Raw genomic sequence first — 18,921 nt, forward strand, 5'->3', positions numbered from 1 at the left:
TGGAATCATCTGCATGGAGTCTATAGCTGAAATTTTGAGTTGAGATGTGGTCTTTGGGAAGAACATGAATAGGGGTAAGAACATTTGGGAATGTGCAAATTTAAGGGGATTGGAGTAAAGAAGTTGCTGTGGGAAAGCAAGAAAGATGGGAGTAAAGCCAGGACAAGATGTAAAGGAAATTAACATAGAAGAGGATCCTTTTTTCTTCTAACCTATGGGGCAGTCTTTGAACTGTACAGATTCACTCAGCCCTGACAGAAAAACAACTTCCTATATAGCACAGTATGAGTGGCCTGCTTCTTGCTAGAGTTTTACATGAACTCTTTTTATAGTGGAAATAGATGAAAATGTTTCACAGGAAATGGTTCGTGTTTATTAGGTAAGAGCCCACATTTATGAGCTAATGCCCCATTCTTGGAATCTAACCAGGTAGGAGAGTGTTTTGTGGTGGCTGTAAAACTGTACACGAATTTAGTACACAAAATCACCATGACCTCAGAGGTAATTGCAAATGATTTACTACAAATAAATATATAACCTTCACAATACACAAATTTATTCAGACATCTCCATTTGTATTTATGTGCTATATGTATCCATATATGAAGTACAACAGGATGCTCTACAGCTGGTATTTGGTGGCTTATTTCTTAGGCCAACTGCACTGTCAGTGTTTAAAGGAAATTGGGCAATGTTTGGTAAATCTCTTCTAAAACAACAAGGCAGTTTTCATCAAGTTTGTGAAATGTAATTTTATTAATTAATAGAAGGGCATGTCTTACCAGACAAACTATCCCCAAATAAATAAAGTTTCAGCATCACACACACAATTTTACAGAGTACAATACAAAGTCAATTTTGATGATGTTCTTACTTGCATTGACTAAAAATCTGAGAAAGACTGTAATCAATTTCTAAATAATGATTCCGCATAAAGAGGAAAAGTAGAGCACAGTTATTTCATAGAAGGTTTCAGAGTGAGAGTCTGAGTGCTTTAAAAGATATCAGATAGATCACAAATTCAATCACACTCTGTTAACATTACAGCATGGAATTGTAGTTAATCAAAAATAAAAGTTAAAATGGCTGATGAAGGCTGCATATGTTCTTTTCCAACATAACACTACTTTCTATTTTTGGCATGAGTTGATAACCTTTTCCATGAGTAGGAAAATGTGCTCTGCAAACTCTCGGAGGGCACCACGGCCTCCACTGCTTTTGCAAATATATCCAACAGCCTTCTGGGCAGCGGCACAGGCGTCAGCAGGAACGCCGCTGAGGCCCACTTTCTTCAAGCACTCTTCATCAGACACTTCATTTCCTATCAAGTTGAAGAAACACTGGTTGAATATTTAAAGAGATAAGGAATATTCTTTCTAAATAATGCAAACAGCAGTCAATAAACAGTTCTGGCAACTTTAGACACTGCATATAAGAATGCTACAGATTAGATGGAACAAAATGAGTTAAAGTATTTCTATGTATAGTAAATACTTGAGGTCTAGTGTTTTTTCTTAAGCAATTCAACATAAATGCTTATCAGTTAGAGGAGAATGGAGTATCCTCTCTATGTGCCATGCCTAGTACAGGTACTAGAAATTCTACATATAAATTATAATTATTTAAACTTTTTTATGAAGGAAAATTTCCAATAAGCAAGAACCCCAAGTTTATGTGGAATAATTATTAATGTTTTGCCTTATTTATCAATATTTTTATCCATTCCCTGCCAAGTTTTTTGAAGGAAAGGGAGAAGGAATTCCCAGACAACATACTTCAGTAGTAAACACTTCATCTTTTCCCTATAATACACACATTTTTAAGAAAGTGACACAGTATCATCCAACTAACAAAATCAACAGTAATTCCTTAATATCATCTAATAATCTAGTACATGCTCAGATATCCTCAGCTGTCTCAAAACTGTCTTTTTATAGTTGATTTATTTGAATCAGAAATCAAAAACGGTCCACATATTGCATTTTGTTGATATACATCTTAAATCTCCCTTTAATAGTTCTGATTTGTATGCTGCTTGATAAATAATTATCATCAAACTGACCTAACTATATCCCTCTCCCTGCCTTGCTTTTACTCTCTCTACCTCCCTCCCTTATCTTTCCTTTGATTGGATAAATTTCAGAAACTCCCAGGACCTAACATTCACCATTCTGAATACAACTATTACTATAATATAGACCAAATACTGCTAATAAAATGTTGGTTAAGAGTGTTTATTTTAAATTTGTGCTACATGTATCTACTGAAATTTTTTATTACTAAATGTATGGAAATTTGAATTGTTTTCAGTGAAAGATAATAAATATTAAAGTATCTCTTTGCATAATTATGGCTTTCCATTATTATGGCTGAAAAGAAGGATACCAACCAAGATATGCCACTTCTTTCCAGCACAGGCCCATTTCTTTTCTCCATTCATCTACAACTGCAAGCTTATCTGGCACATTGACTTCCATTTTGCAATCCAGTTTTAAGGAGGAGAGGGTCTGCTTTGAACAGGCCCTTTCTGAGATTAACCTCACCTAAAAATTAAAAGGGCAAAGTGAGAAAACAGACGTCGCTCACAATAAAATAATACCTTTTAAATAATACAAACCACAAGCGAGTAGTCCTTTGAAGGACTGATTAAGAAAAATCAACTAACTTATTTTAAAATGATGAAGCTTTAGCAGATTTTATTTCCAGTAGTTCAATAAAGGTGAAAGACTGTTTTCCACAGTGGAAAGTAACCTATCTACAGTTTAAAAAAAATAAAACATACTTTGTCTGTTAGCAATCTAAGATTCCCCTATTTCATTTTATTCAGAGGAAAGTCTATAACTTGTTTTTTGACCTGCTCAGGAACACATATTTAAGATCTCTAATGAACCATAATAAATCATCTTAAACTTCATTTTTGAAAATATAAATAAGTATTGTTACTTTGAATTAAAATATTCAATTGTAAGAATCAATTCAGTTCAGTCACTCAGTCATGTCTGACTCTTTACGACCCCATGGACTGCAGCACACCAGGCCTCCCTGTCCATCACCAACTCCCAGAGTTTACTCAAACTCATGTCCATTGAGTTGGTGATGCCATCCAACCATCTCATCCTCTGTCTGCCCCTTCTCCTCCTGCCTTCAATCTTTCCCAGCATCAGAGTCTTTTCAATGAGTCAGCTCTTCACATCAGGTGGCCAAAGTATTGGAGTTTCAGCTTCAGCATCAGCCCTTCCAATGAACATTCAGGATTGATTTCCTTTAGGATGGAATGGTTGGATCTCCTTGCAGTCCAAGGGATCGCAAGAATAAGCTACATTAAAAAAAAAAAATCCACCTGACATCTGCTTTCTTCCAAATGCTGACACCTATTTTCTATGAAATCTTTCTGATTGCAAGATCCCATGGGAAATATTAGGTAGCACCTATTTAAAATAATATGTTCACATTCATTAAATAGAGAAGAAATCTATTTGTTGATAGATTTCTAATTCTACTCACCTAAAAGTAAAAACAGCGTAATTTTCTAGGCATGTTAAGGCTAAATTTGAGACACTTTAATTGATAACACTAAAAATGTAAATCTTTTATTTCAGTCACATGTACCTTGACCCTATATCACAATCTTGAAAACCATTGCTATGTTCAGGGGGCACATACCTCAATACCACTTTTCTTTAATAAATTTATCCCAATAGCATCTTTTATATCATAAGATATTATTTCTTTTTGGTCTCCTGATACATAAATGTGGCCATTGGTGAGACATCCATCAATATTGCAAACAAAAAGTTTTATCTCCTTCAGTTTCTCTTTGCCAAAATAACCGTATCTAAAAGAAACCAAAACAGACCTTTGAATCCAAGTGTGAAACTAATCACTCCCTCTCATCTGGCTAACACCGATACTCTTGCTAATTCATTCCCATTCAGTTATTCAAACATTACCTTTCCAAGTTACTTCACACACACTTCAACTTATGGTTCAAGAACTTTAAGTGTGGTCCAACCAAACTATGTGGTTCTGAAGTTACTGAATAAGCCATCTATAGGCATATTTTATATATATGTCTTCCTCACGTAAGCAAAATATTACAAAAGATTCTAAGATGTTTGGAGGATCAGAAATCAGTGTCTAAAAGTGAATTTAAATGGATCTACTGAAAATACTTTGTTATGACCTAGTGCAAAGGCTATGAGGTCTTGCTTTCACCTTAATACTCTTTGTTCTGCAATAGGCCAATCAATGTCCACATCGATGTCCACACTGTGCTCGGCTCTCATCTCGTAGTACGCCATCTTCCCACCCTAAACATATTACGAGTGCCATGAGGACTGTTGTCAACACGCATTCACGCTTATCAACAAGTTTATTAAAATACAGAACAATGAATTCGCTGCTACAGTACTAAGAAAAAATGAACAACCCAGCTACATCAGACATACAACAAGTAGTTTCTTTTGGAGGGGAGAGCTTCATATATTCCAATCGTGTAAGACAAGTAAATTTAACCCTTTTCAAATTCTGCCTACACAGTGCAAGTTCCCATTTTTCAGAATTCTATTTTAACATTGAACAAGAGCAGAAATAATACATATCCTCCAGGGTTCTGACCACAAGGAATTTTCTGAGAAACCCTAGTTGTATTCCCTTTGTTCTGGTAGTCTCTCCCATCATCATCCAAAAGCAGCAGTATAAGTATTTTTGGAACTTCTGTTCCTATTTGCAATAGGGGTCAGACTGGGGAGGAAAAGGAACTGTAATATCTATTGCACAGAACTGATCCCTGAGGTACAGACAGGACTCAACAATAACTGAATGGATCACATGTGGGTAAAGGTAAGAACAATGAGCATCATGATCCTGGGGTATGCATAGCGCAAGAGGGTTGGGGCACTTCTTACGATTGTAATTATTCCAAGGTCATGATCAATTGCTGGGAATTTACATTTTTCACAGTTGTCAGTCTCTTTACAAATCTTGTTACAATGAGGAACTTCTATTTTTCTTCACAATTTAGGAAAGGGTCAAATTACAGTCCCCCTTAGCAAAGAGCATAGGGCGAGTTGTACCTATAGGTGTCAAATCTAATTTTCCTGAATACTCAAACTTAACTGAACAGCTAGCCTACGGTTTGCCTACTGACCAGAAGACTGGGAAAATTTCTTCCCCTTAGAGAATGAGTCACATTAGAATTTTTACTATAAACAGTAGAGTTTTGGGGTTTTAAAATGCTATTTTTTGAGTAACATAAGGATCTGAATTAAAATCCTAACAATAGCATTTACAACTTGTTTTTGCTTTGAGCCAATGACTTCATTTTTCAGGCTGCCATTTCCTCCTCTGAAACAAAACTAGGAACATGCACTTTATTTCATTATATGAGATAACCTATGTAGTATTTCATATAATCAACAGTAGGTGTTGAATCAACAATACCTATAACTAAAATGAACAAATACTATATGATATAACCATGTAAGCTCTAAAGCTGCGTGAGACATCCAACCCACTTATTGTAAAATGAGAGCACTTATTGTAAAAGGAGAGCACTAAGATTTGGAACAGATAAAATGATATACTCAAGGTTAAATAGTTATAGATGGAGATATTACTATAATCTGGTTTTCCTGATGCCTAGGTTGGTGCTCTTTTACCTCTACTATACTGCTCCTTTTTTTTTTTTTGTCTCTTTTAAAAGCAGTAAAGATTATTCAACTGTACAACCACAACTTGACAATAATACAACCATGGATTAAAAACAGTTTTGAATGAAACAATATGAATACCACAACATACACAGAATACTCAATACTTGATTTATCTTAATGTTAGAATTGTAGCAGAATCCCTCGAATATTCACTGAATGGATCCCAGATCAGTTCGGGGTAAGTGTGCCAGATAAATGCCTCGGATGATAAATCTTGTCAGTTACTCCTTTTCCTCTAGGGGTTGATACTTTCCTTTATGAACTGTGCCATACTTTTTTCTTAGAACTCAAAGTACACACACAAAAGGGTTTAAAAGATTTTTTGCAAAATGAGAGCACAAACCTGTAAGTAACCCATCTCTATCAAATGTCTCTTGGCAAAATAAAACGAGCCGTTTTCATATAATTCTCCATCCCAGTCTTGTCGACGAGGTCGTTTAGCTGGATTCAAATTCAGAGGCTCAGTCATTTCACGAACTAAAGGCAAAAAGCTACAATAAGTCCCAGGTGCTCTGAACACTGAAATCATTCAGTAAATTTTTTAAAAAAGCAAATACAAATTTTTTTATTTTAGAAACAAAAATATTTGTTTCTAAATAAACAATTTAGTAGATTTTTTTTAAAGGAACAAAACCTCTGATAACAACTCTCAAATGATGTATCTGATAATAATTCTGATAAATAATTCTGATGATTTATCTTTGCTTTTCAATAATAATAAGAGGAAAATAAAGTATCTTATGGAGAAATCCTGAATAATTAAGGTTTTAAGAGACTCATACAAATATAATGCTTTGGGAGAACATAAAAGCAACCTTAGTTGCCAAAGAACTGAACTTGTCATAAAATACTGATATTCAATATTTGAGCCCTTTAAATCTATTGCACACTATGTGCTTCTATAGAAATACAATGTGTGTGTTATTTATCAAATGTGGTTGAGAAACTACATTCATGGAATTATTACACAAAAATTACTATTTCCTCATTAAATTATTGAACCTTACATAGTGATGGGAAATGTTTATATAATGTATGATATATTCTTACCAGTAATTTAAAAATACTAATATAAAATATACATAACAATCAATTATGTTTATTATTATCATTAGTAATAATGAAGGCTGAACAATATCAACATTAATTACACCATGATATAATAAATGAAACCCTTCTATTAAAGGTCCTTTGGTATTTTTCGCCACTGAATCTTCACATGTGATTCAAAGGCTGTCCCTGAAGTCCCCAGATCACATGCTCCCATAGTATCCTTATACTTTTCTTTTTAGGCCCGAACTGTCCTAGTAAAAATGTATCTCATACACGGTTTATAGTTATTATGTATTTTAATAACGTTTCATTACTGATATTTAAAATGCTGACATCATTAGACCATACACTCTGTAAGCAATAAGTCCCAGCAGCCAGATCCACGCATGCATAGAGGAGACACCTGACAAATACATTAATACTTGCTTAATTCTAAAGTGAAAAACTTGTGACATCTGACTATGTCACAGAGTACATATTACAGTACTGTTCTTACTGGTTGTAAAGTATTTGATTTTATGGACAATCTAGTTTTGCAGGATATTTATGTGGATTTTTTTTTTCTCTCCATTATTGGCATATTTCTCTGTAATTGCTTTCCTAGAAATGCAACCTGGGGGAGGCGGGGCCAAACCTATGTACATTGTATTAATAGCATAGTATAGTACATACCAGAATTCCCTTGTCTTTTCACTAAACTTTTGCAAATTTTATTTGTCGATATGTATAGATATTTTCTAACCCTTTTTAACTTTAATCATATAAAATTTTATCATGTAAAGCTCAACATTCAGTTTAACACTGGGTTTCCTTGACTTATTCAAAAATGTGCTTTTCAAGCTTTAATTCTTCCTATATTTTATTTTTGATATTTAGTGGTGGTGGTTTAGTCGCTAAGTCGTGTCTGACTCTTGCTACCCCATGGACTGCAGCCTGCCAGGCTCCCCTGTCCATGGGATTCTCCAGGCAAGAATAGTGGAGTGGGTTGCCATTTCCTTCTCCAGGGGATCTACCTGACCCAGGAATTGAACCCGGGTCTCCCGTATTGCACACAGATTCTTTACCGACTGAATTACGAAGGAAGCCCCTTGATATTTAGTGAATAAGTTCAAAATATTATATAGATAAAACAACTAATTTTCTACAGAAAAGATACTCAATAATTGTTTACTGAATGAAATCAATAAACTAGTCATTGATATATTTTATTAATTTTGATGACATTCCCATTTAGAGACTGAAAATCATTTTCTGCCTATAACTTTACTTTCTTATCTTAATCGCTCTTTTGTGGACCTTCTCCATTTTTACTGCATCTTCCTTACTATCTCCTTTAAATCAAACATAGGTTAGAGACAATTGACCCAGTTTTCCTACACTCAACAAATGTCAAGACTGAACAGAAACATACTGCCTTTCTTCATGTATGTTTCATTTACCTATTTGTTGGTAATTCTATTCTTTGTGACGTATTTTGCTAGTTTGCCTGGAGAGAAATAAGGCTCTAACTAAATGTTACGGTACTCTTTTGGTATAAGAAGTTGTGAACTTTGCGAAGCAATTCCACAGATTCATTCTTAAGGTTCTCCAGAACTTTTTGGTGGAAGACTTCTATTCCCATCATTTCTATATGATTCATAGGTAGAGCAACACAAAAGTATCTGCTCTAGAAAAATGACATATTTGCCTCAAAATACAAATAGAGGGTTAAAATAATCTTTTGTAAAAAGAAAGAGAATTAATTTGGTTTCCATTGTTTTGTCTCAACAATCACAAGATTTAGAACTGATTATAAATGTTATTATCTACTATAGTGATAAAAATCCCATATTCTATTTTACTGCTCCCTTTTTAACTCTCCCACTGCTAAAGAATATTTACATAAGAAAAACTAATTCTCCATAAGATGAGCTAAAATAAAAATTGATACAACAGATTACCTCCTTTCTGAATTTCACCCCATCGAAACTGATGCCGTCTCACAACAGAGAAAACAGAATCGTATCCTTCTTCTCGAATCATTTCTGCAACTTTTTGAAGATCAGTAGGATGTAAACACGGAGAAGTAGCTTGAATATTTCCTACAATGTCAACCTCTTAAAAAGATAAGACAAATGAAAAGAACATCAAAACAAAGTTCTTTGCAAGCAAGTAATACTAAAATCTAAATTCAAATGTTAAACAAGTCTTCTGAAATGGTTAACAAGTTGGAAATGACATAAAATTTTGAATAAACTATTAGTCAAATTCATACCATTGTGATAATTAAGAAATTCTATGATGGCATCTAGTGAGGTAGAACTGTCTTTTGAAGCTTCAGAACTTCTTCGATGAACTTGTGCACCAAACTGTTTGGCCACATTCTCAATTTCATCATGGTCTGTTGAAACCCATACACTGTACAGATATTAAAAAAAAAAAAAAAGCCAAATCACTTAAAAAAAAAAAATTAAACATAAAAAGGAGCTCTGCAACCCCCAAAATACAGCTTACATAATGTTAGAATAGTTTTTGTACCATCAAAATAATGTTACAGATTCAAAGTAATATAAAATTTAAAGAAAAATAAAGAATTTTCTATGGAAACCACATTTTTAAATGTTTGAATTATAAATGTGGTCCCAGATGTAATATTTATATTTACATTATATATAACATTTATATACATATTGTTTACACAGCCCTAGATATCATTTTATAAAATTAGAAAATATTTATATTTTTAAGGCTAATGGTTTACTAAAAAGACTAGTAACACTGGAAGTTCAAATCTAAAGGAAATAAGATACTATTTCTTTTTTTCCATAAAAATCCAAAACATTGTATAGTTAATATGCCTGCTGAGAAAAAAAACTGACGTGGCTTAGCCAAACCACAAGGCTGAGTTTCAAGCTTAGTCAAGACTTACATGCCCAAAACAGTCAGACAAGCCAACTTTTTTGGGTGGGACGGGGGGCAACTAACAATGGGTACATAAATATCTGAACACAGAATCAACTGGGTGAAGCCACAATAACAATCAAAGTCGTGGAGAACATGACTTGACTGGCTCAGGGAAGCTTAGTGTAACAGCTCTATTAACCACACCTTACATAGCTGACCTTTCGCACTTTGTAAGATGATGACTCACAGTCAAATATAAAACATTATTTGGGGGATGCATACTAGTCTCTACTGAAGTTTTCTTAACCTTTATAAATTTCCATTGCTAGAAACAGAATGTTTTACTCTAGCCACAGTGCTTTTAGACTGACATTCCACTAAGACATCTGAATGACTTCTTTGGTATTTGCACAAATAGTTGATCCTTAACCAACACAGGTTTGAACTGTGTGAATTTTTTTCAATAAATGTATGGGAAAAATTTAAGGCAATCTGGAACAGTGTGAAGAAAAAAAAAAAGGTATGCCATGAATACATAAAACATATGTCGATAATGGGTTTCCATGGTGGCTCAGATAGTAAAGAATGTGCTCACAACGCAGGAAACCTGGGTTTGATCCCTGGGTCAGGAAGAGCACCTGAAGTAGGAAATGGTAACCCACTCTAGTATGCTTGACTGGAGAATTCTGTGGATAGAGGAGCCTGGCAGGCTACAGTCCATGGGGTCACAAAGAGTAGACATGATTGAGTCTTTCACTTTACTTTCATGTAGATAATACATGATAATACAACACTTTCCCTTTACTTTCATGTAGATAATAGTCTACCCTCACATAGGTATAAGATGAATGATACTTAAAGTTAATAATGTTGGCACTTTGGGCTTTTAAAAAATGGAACAATGTTTCTGACACTGTATTATGAATATGACTGTAATACTGTATACCATAAAATTTTTATAATGATTCATTCATTAGTGTGTGTGGGCTAGGCTACCATGAAGCAATCATACTGATTAAAATTCAGTTCAGTTCAGTTGCTCAGTCGTGTCCGACTCTGCGACCCCATGAATCGCAGCACGCCAGGCCTCTCTGTCCATCACCAACTCCCGGAGTCCACCCAAACCCATGTCCATCGAGTCGGTGATGCCATCCAACCATCTCATCCTCTGTCGTCCCCTTCTCCTTCCGCCCCCAATCCTACCCAGCATTAGGGTCTTTTCCAATGAGTCAACCCTTCGCATGAGGTGCCCAAAGTATTGGAGTTTCAGCTTCAACATCAGACCTTCCAATGAACACCCAGGATTGATCTCTTTTAGGATGGATTGATTGGATCTCCTTGCAGTCCAAGGGACTCTCAAGAGTCTTCTCCAACACCACAGTTCAAAAGCATCAATTCTTCGGCGCTCAGCTTTCTTCACCGTCCAACTCTCACATCCATACATGACCACTGGAAAAACCATAGCCTTGACTAGACGTACTTTTGTTGGCAAAGGAATGTCTCTGCTTTTAAATATGCTATCTAGGTTGGCCATAACCTTCCTTCCAAGGAGTAAGCGTCTTTTCATTTCATGGCTGCAATCATCATCAGCAGTGATTTTGGAGCCCCCAAAAATAAAGTCTGACACTGTTTCCACTGTTTCCCCATCTATTTTCCATGAAGTGATGGGACCAGATGCCATGATCTTAGTTTTCTGAACGTTGAACTTTAAGCCGACTTTTTCACTCTCCTCTTTCACCTTCATCAAGAGGCTCTTTAGTTCTTCTTCAGTTTCTGCCATAAGGGTGGTGTCATCTGCATATCTGAGGTTATTGATATTTCTCCCGGCAATCTTGATTCCAGCTTGTTTCTTCCAGCCCAGCGTTTCTCATGATGTACTCTGCATAGAAGTTAAATAAGCAGGGTGACAATATACAGCCTTGATGTACTCCTTTTCCTGTTTGGAACCAGTCTGTTGTGCCATGTCCAGTTCTAACTGTTGCTTCCTGACCTGCATACAGGTTTCTCAAGAGACAGGTCAGATGGTCTGGTATTCCCATCTCTTTCAGAATTTTCCACAGTTTATTGTGATCCACACAGTCAAAGGCTTTGACATAGTCAATAAAGCAGAAATAGATGTTTTTCTGGAACTCTCTTGCTTTTTCGATGATCCAGCGGATATTGGCAATTAAAACAGACCACCATTATTGTTGTTTAGTTGCTAAGTCCTGTTCAACTCTTTGTGACCCCACCGACTGTAGCCTGCCAGACAACTCTGTCCATGGGATTTCCCAGGCAAGAATATTGGAGTGAGTTGCCATTTTCTTCTCCAAAGGATCTTTCTGACAGAGGGACTGAACCCCAGTCTCCAGCATTAGCAGCTGGGTTCTTTACCACTGAGCCACCAGGGAAGCCCTAGACCACCACAAAGCAATCATATAGCTGCTTCTTTATGATTAATGCCTGAATCATTATACCTGTAGATAAACATGAACTTCTTTTTCACAATATCTTTTCATTTTTGATGTTCAGTGTTAGTAATATATATAACATCTACAGTGTTTTGTATCATATAAGACAATATTGATGTAGGTATTGATAGATGATTCATCTTGTAAACAAAGTAAAATTATGATATCAGTATAGCTAAGTACTGTAAATGTATTTTGTCTTCCTTATGATTTCCTTGACAACATTTTCTTTTCTCTAGCTTACTTTACTGTAACATACTATATAATAAATATGTAAAATGTGTTAATAAATAATGAAAATAAATAAAACTAAATAAAGCATAATGTGTCTCAGATATAGATAACTAGTGGTTACCAGTGGGGAGAGGGAAAGGGGGAGGGCCAATACAGGGGTAGGGAGAAAAAAATGAGATTACATAAAATCATGTGTGTCAAACTTTTGAAAACTGTAAAGCACTTCAGAATTTAAAGAATTTTTCCTTCAATTAAAAAAAATAAATTTAAAAAGTCGGATGCTCAGTTATGTCTGACTCTTTACAACCCCTTGAACTGTAGCCTGCTAGGCTCCTCTGTCAGTGGAATTTTCCAGGCAAGAATACTGGAGTGGGTAGCCATTCCCTTCTCCAGGGGATATTCCCTTCTCCAAGGGATCTTCCCAACCCTGGGATCAAACCTGGGTCTCCTGCATTGCTGGCAGACTCTTTATCATCTGAGCCACCAGGGAAGCCCTAAATTAAAAAAAAAAAAAAGTGTTTATGATATTAGGAAGGCTTTCATTAACAGTAGGCTACTAGTAGTTAAGGTCTGGGAGATCAAAAGCTGATCTGGGACTTCTGGCTGCCCTGGCTGAGGAGGGGAGTTGGCACCCCAATCCTCATATTGTTCAAGGGTCAACTGCATTTCTTTCACCCCTTTCATTCAACATCTACTGAATGAAAGAGAAACTGCATGTTTCAAACATCTATGCTCAACTGTCAAGAGTGAAAAGAAAGAAACTAAAGAAAAATTTCTAACAGCTCTAGATTTAAGAAATTCCCTTTACTACTGGCAGAAGGAAGATTTAAATCTAGAGATAAAGTCAATAAACCCCCACCCTGCCCCCTAATTTTTTTCAGAGGAAGTCTAATAAATGAGCCACTGGCTAGAGGTCAAGTGTGTCATATTTACTTGTGTCATTCTGCAAAAGGCAGAATACAGAAGCCCTCATTTCCTTCCACTGCAAAATATGAAATAGTTTTGGGATAAGTTTTTTACTGGAAAATGTCACAAAGGTATACAACAAACTGAAGTACCAATGAAAACTCAGTAAATTTTTTAAAGAGAGGATAAAAGGAGGGTGGTGATGGTAATAAAGTAAAAAGTAAACAGTAAAAGAGACCAGTCTTTTGACATCTAGTTATATCACTAACTGAAATAAATTGCTGAAGCCATTTACTTTAATATCCTGATCTTTACTGTAACAAAACATTCAACACCTCAGGATTCAGTGATCTTTTGGAAACGCTTAAACGGTAAATAAAAACAGAGGTTTGCCTATGTTTCTTCTTTCATTATTCAAATTCATTCCTTCATTACAAAATGGAAATGACTCCTGACTGTGTAGTCTATTTCAGGCCCTTCTCTGGACACCAGGGATACAAAATCCATTGACGTGAGAAATTCCCTACCTATTAGTAGAAATACAGAGTGGCCAGGAAGCAATAACCGACCTTTCTATAATGCTTTACTTTTTACAAAGTATTTTTATAGTGCCTGCTACATAACAGGTGCTCAATATATACTTGCTGAATGAATGAAACAGTAAATGGTTAAGAGCATGGACTCTGAAGGAAGAGCTTCAAGTCTTGGCTCTACCACAAGCTAGTTATATGACCCGAGGCCAAATCTCCCTAAGCCTAAATTTTCACTAAAATAGAGGTGACAATGACAGCAATTACCAAATATGGTTGTTATGACAAACCAATATAAACCAAAATATAGAATAAATGTTTAGTAGGTAATAGCTATTGAAAATAACAGGAATGGTGATAAAGGAACAGTTGACAGTCTCATTTAATCCTCACACTAGCTCCGTTTGAAGGAAAACTGAAGTTTTGCTTTCAGACCTTCAAAGGTCCAAACGTTTAATTTATATGTATTATGTAAGGCAATGGCACTATGAATATGAAAATAGCATCCTACATGTACACTTAAAATACAATGATCATCATTTATTACATCATCATAAGGAAGTCAATCATTTCCACTCAGCTAAGGGGCACCATTACATTAGCAAGTGCAAGAGAAAAGGATGAGCAAATGCACAAACAGGCTTTTTTAATAAAATTTAAAATCAAGTATAAAGTAAAAGCCAAAGTGGAATGCCAATGGCTTTAGGCTCAAATGAAGTCATACTACATCTAACAGGATGAACAGGAGTATCAACCATGATCCCTATAACAGAAACTTCAAATCATAAACTGCCATTTCAAAGACAACAGAGACCAGGCCTTTCATTAATCATAAATCCACACCTTAAAAGTGAAACCAACACTTATGTTTATTTTTCACAAGTATATTAGGCAACATGTAAAAAAATCGATTCACTCTAAGATTTACTTACACAGCATTCAACCACTGTTGAAAATCAAGCTCTTACAAACTCAGCTCTCATAATGACTTTTTACTAAATGAAAGTAATAGCTCAGCATTTTTTCTTGACTGTTAACTATGTAAGTTAATGGGCAAAGTTAGCAACCTTGAAAGTATTGTTAGCTTTGATTCTAAGCAGGCTAGAAACTCAATTAAGTCAAAATGATTTTGGACAAAGTAATCTCCAGGCCTGAAAAACAAATCGGGTGAGCTACAGTTTTCTCCAATTCCTTCACAGGGTAGATAGATTTTTTTTTTGAAGAAAGTAGAAAGTGAGAAGCAGGAAGGCTGCTCCAAACTGACTGCAGCTTCAGAATAAGTCAATTAAATTCAAACCGACCCCTTTTGGGGTGGTAGATTAGACCTCAAAGGGAAGAAAATGAATGTATAATTACAAGCTTCCTAAATTAACTGTTGAACGCAGGTGCACAGGGGCTCTCTGCCAGAGAGAAGGTAAATCCTCCTGGCAGCATTGAGCACTCTTTTATGGGGCTGGAATCATCCTAAGAAGGCCTTTAAGCCGTTAGAAACCATGATGGAGTTTGTTTGACCACAGAGGCTTGGATGGAGTTGTTATGTGTAGAAAGTTTTGCAGTTGTCAGCAAAACCACCCCCATACCATAAAAGGGAGAGCCTTAGAGGAACCAAGAAATAGAGGATTATGGTGATCAACTGCACCATCCCCTTACTTTCTTTTTCTTAAAAATATGAATTACTACCTGATACAGTACACTATATACTAACTATCTTCTCTCTATTATAATGCCAGCTCCATCTATGGATGGACCCTACTGCTAAACTCCTGGTTAAGGACACATAACAGTGCCTGTCACATAGTAGGTAATCAATAAATATTTGCAGAATCAATGAATCATTTTTGCTCTTGAATTTGTATCTCAAACACACCCTACCATTTTTTAGGTTAAGCCAGTTTGAAAAGGGTTTTGTGACATATGCAATTGGAGTTGTAAAGGAGTTCTGTTCTCAATCTATTAAGAATGTGATTTTGATCTCTGGTTTATGTCACAGAAATAGGGTTTTAATACATCACTACTAACTTGGATGCACCTTCTCTCGGTCCTTGTTTCTTTTCCAGTGTGTACCTTTTGTAAGGAGGTAAAAATGTCCCAAAGTCTGTGAGTTTCACAGGGAAAGAACCATGTCACATTCATCTTGTAATCCCCTTGGATGTGTACGGCAGAAATTCAGACTCAGTGTTTACTGAATTGAACCAAATCCCCAAGTCTTTCCCTATCTCTCCTCTGCACACTTCCTGTTACATTACTGTTATTAATATCTTCTGTGTGCAGGCTCCTATTCACCCAGCACCACCCAAGACTTCCTTTGGATAAAAACATCAAGAAAATTAGTAAATTTATACTATTTTGGTATCTCCTTTGTAAACATATTCGGTTAAATGAAAATCATTTATCCACATATTAATGTATGTAATTAATATGTTCCAGAGACAGCCATCTCTTTAAAAACCAAAACTCGAAAATCAAAAGGTGAAGATAATTTACTTTTCACGGGGAACAAATTCAAGCACAATTAGGTTGAAATTACCATGTGTAAATTCATTCTTGGCACAGAATGCCTCCTCCCTTTTATGAATGACATAACTCCTGACCAACATGGCATATGGCCATGTCTCTTAAATGATGCACAATTAAACCGTCCTTAGGGCAAACGAAGTTCCGAAGGTATGATCAAATAATTTAGAAGCATTTCATCAAACAGCCCGGCGGTACGCTTTTCCACTGTCTCGCACCCAGGTACAAATGTGAGCAGCTTTCTAGATTGTGCTGACTCACAACAGGCAGATAGCTTAGAGTATTTTCCAAAGGTCAGGAAAGGATCTCCAAGCTGAGCTGGAAATGAGAAAAGCCTTAACACCCTACTCCATTCATGAACCTGACGCCTCCTTAATCGATCAGCACCAGGTGGGTAGCAGACGCCGAGCAACAGGGGAAAGCTAGTGGCCTCCGTCTAAAGGAGTCATCATCGCAGATGTTTCACAAGGGTGGCCTCCTGCCTTTACCCTATGAGGTCAACCTGGGCAGCGCAGACTTTTGAGAAGAGGAAATCTCCCCTTTTACGGGTGTCACTCTCAAGGGCTGGGGCAGGAACAGTCCCAAGTTCATGGCTATTAGCAGTTACGGAACAAGGAAGAAACTGGAGCCCTGCCTCCCCCGCGGGTAGCCGGGGCCCAGGCACCGCGGATCTTGCGCACCCCTTCCGGGGGCCGCTGCCCCCGGAGCCCTGGCCCCTCCGGCGGCCCGGCTCCCCCTCTCGACCCCCGCCCAGGCCGCGCCGCCCACTCTCGCACATGCGCACCTCTGGAAGACCCCCGAGTCCAGGGCCGCACGCAGGACCCAGCCAATGAGCGGGACCCCCGCCAGGTGCTTAATGTTCTTCAGGGGGATGCCCTTGCTGCCGCCCCGGGCCAGGATGAGGGCCGCCATGTGCGGGGGCTTCTCCACCCCTCGGCCCTGGCCGCCGCGGGAGTTGCGCTGTAGCTTCGGCGGCCGGCCCCGAGAGGGTCGCCCCCGCGGGTTGGAGACGGAGGTGGCGGCCCCCTTCTCCACCGAGTCCATCTTCCTCCCACGCCTTCTCCCCAGCTTCTCCACATCCGGGAGCTCTTGTCTCGCCACCTCAGCTCGGCGCCGCCCGATCTCCCCGCCCGACTGCCCGCGGGGGTGGCTGTTCCCGGCCCCGCCCACCTTCGATCCCGCACCCTCGCGGGGCACGCCGGGAGTTGGAGTCCGCGGGTCGCTCGCAGGGCCAGTAGGCTCCGCCTGCACGACCCCCAAGCCAAAGTCCGGTACCGAGAGCCCCGTCCTGACTGGAAGGAAGTGCAGCTTCTGCGGAGTTTGATATTGTATGGACATTAATAAAATAGGCAACACGGGCAACAAATAGTTCTTCTACTGAAGAATTTCCCCATTAGAAATTGTAGCGGGTTTGCCACATCACACCCTGATGCACCCTAACTCGAAACAATTTTCATTTAAAAATTTAAGTGTCCGTTTTTCTGCTATGCTACCGACTCCTTGTTTCTAAGAGATGACCTCATTCGAATGTCCTCCAGGCCCTTTAAATTCAACATTTTAAAAACAGCTCTCCCTATGGGCTCAAACTGCTTCTATCTTTGCATTTTCTTTTTCTTTCTTTCTTTTTTTTTTTGAATTGAGATATAATTGACATGTAACATGTTCGTTTCAGGTGTACAATGTAGTGATTCTGTGTTTGTGTATAGTGGGATATGATCACTACAATGTGAATATTTCTGTCTGCATTTTCTACCAACATCACCATCCACCTAGGTGGAAAAACTTGGAAGTCAACTTTGCTTAGTCCCTTCGAAGTGCAACAGACATCTGTTCGGTTTTGTTTGTTTGTTTGTTTTGGGACTACTGAAATCTATTCCTTTCAGGAATTGTTAGCTCTCTTACCTGGTGGGCATTTCACACAAATCTTCAGCAGTGTTGCAGTGAATGTATGACCCAGGCTGATCAATCTAAGTACCTCATCTTCCTGAGAACAGTCATGGCCCAGAGACAGGAATATGATCAAGCAGATCACCGATCACCCTGGAGTCCTTTCCAGAGACTCTGGGAAAGAAAGGATCTTTTTCTTGCTGAATATTTGGGTGCTAAGGCAATGGCACCCCACTCCAGTACCCTTGCCTGGAAAATCCCATGGACAGAGAAGCCTGGTAGGCTACAGTCCATGGGGTCGCTAAGAGTCGGACATGACTGAGTGACTTCACTTCCACTTTTCCCTTTCATACACTGGAGAAGGAAATGGCAACCCACTCCAGTATTTTTGTCTGGAGAATCCCAGGGACGGCGGAGCCTGGTGGGCTGCCATCTATGGGGTCGCACAGAGTCGGACACGACTGAAGCGACCTAGCAGCAGCAGCAAGGACCCTCTAAACCTGAATCCTCAGGGCAGGATGAGGGAAGGGAGATGAGGAGAGTTTCTGTTCTGAAATTGACTGGGAAGCTTGTGTTCACATGGAAGAAAGCAGGGTCAAGCCACACAGGGAGAAGGGAAAAGCTCTTGATCCAGCCAAAAGATTCATAGGTGCATACACACACACACACACACACACACACACTCATGTACACACACACATATATCTTTTCTGTGTGATTTTTTAGAAAGAAATCTCCTACCTAACATAC

General features: G+C 37.9%; 1 protein-coding gene across 2 annotated transcripts; it reads right to left on the reverse strand.

Moving 5' to 3' along the window:
• Positions 1 to 737: 737 nt before the first annotated feature.
• CMAS (cytidine monophosphate N-acetylneuraminic acid synthetase) lies at positions 738 to 17,359 on the reverse strand. 2 transcript variants are annotated; one of them, XM_081596595.1, is made up of 8 exons: positions 17,069 to 17,359; positions 9,022 to 9,164; positions 8,708 to 8,863; positions 6,058 to 6,191; positions 4,216 to 4,310; positions 3,664 to 3,835; positions 2,390 to 2,543; positions 738 to 1,321 (listed from the first exon to the last, which is right to left on the reverse strand). In XM_081596595.1, exons 1-8 carry the CDS (start codon positions 17,326 to 17,328, stop codon positions 1,131 to 1,133), a joined length of 1,305 nt encoding a protein of 434 aa, XP_081452721.1. In that variant the 5' UTR covers positions 17,329 to 17,359; the 3' UTR covers positions 738 to 1,130. The 2 variants fall into 2 exon arrangements, with proteins under 2 accessions (XP_081452721.1, XP_081452722.1); XM_081596596.1 differs by having other exon boundaries at positions 2,386 to 2,543.
• Positions 17,360 to 18,921: the final 1,562 nt, after the last annotated feature.

The sequence above is a fragment of the Giraffa tippelskirchi genome, chromosome 4 (genome assembly GCF_054371585.1).
Source record: "Giraffa tippelskirchi isolate mGirTip1 chromosome 4, T2T-mGirTip1v1.2.pri, whole genome shotgun sequence".
NCBI classification, from domain to species: Eukaryota; Metazoa; Chordata; class Mammalia; order Artiodactyla; family Giraffidae; genus Giraffa; species Giraffa tippelskirchi.

Coding starts and splice junctions, on each gene's coding strand:
- CMAS (XM_081596595.1), bottom strand. CDS start 17,328: ATGGACTCGGTGGAGAAGGGGGCCGCCACCTCCGTCTCCAACCCGCGG. Junction 6,192..8,707: donor GGGTGAAATTCAGAAAGGAG/GTAATCTGTTGT, acceptor TTTTGCCTTTAG/TTCGTGAAATGACTGAGCCT. Junction 1,322..2,389: donor GAAAGAAGTGGCATATCTTG/GTTGGTATCCTT, acceptor TCAACTTGATAG/GAAATGAAGTGTCTGATGAA.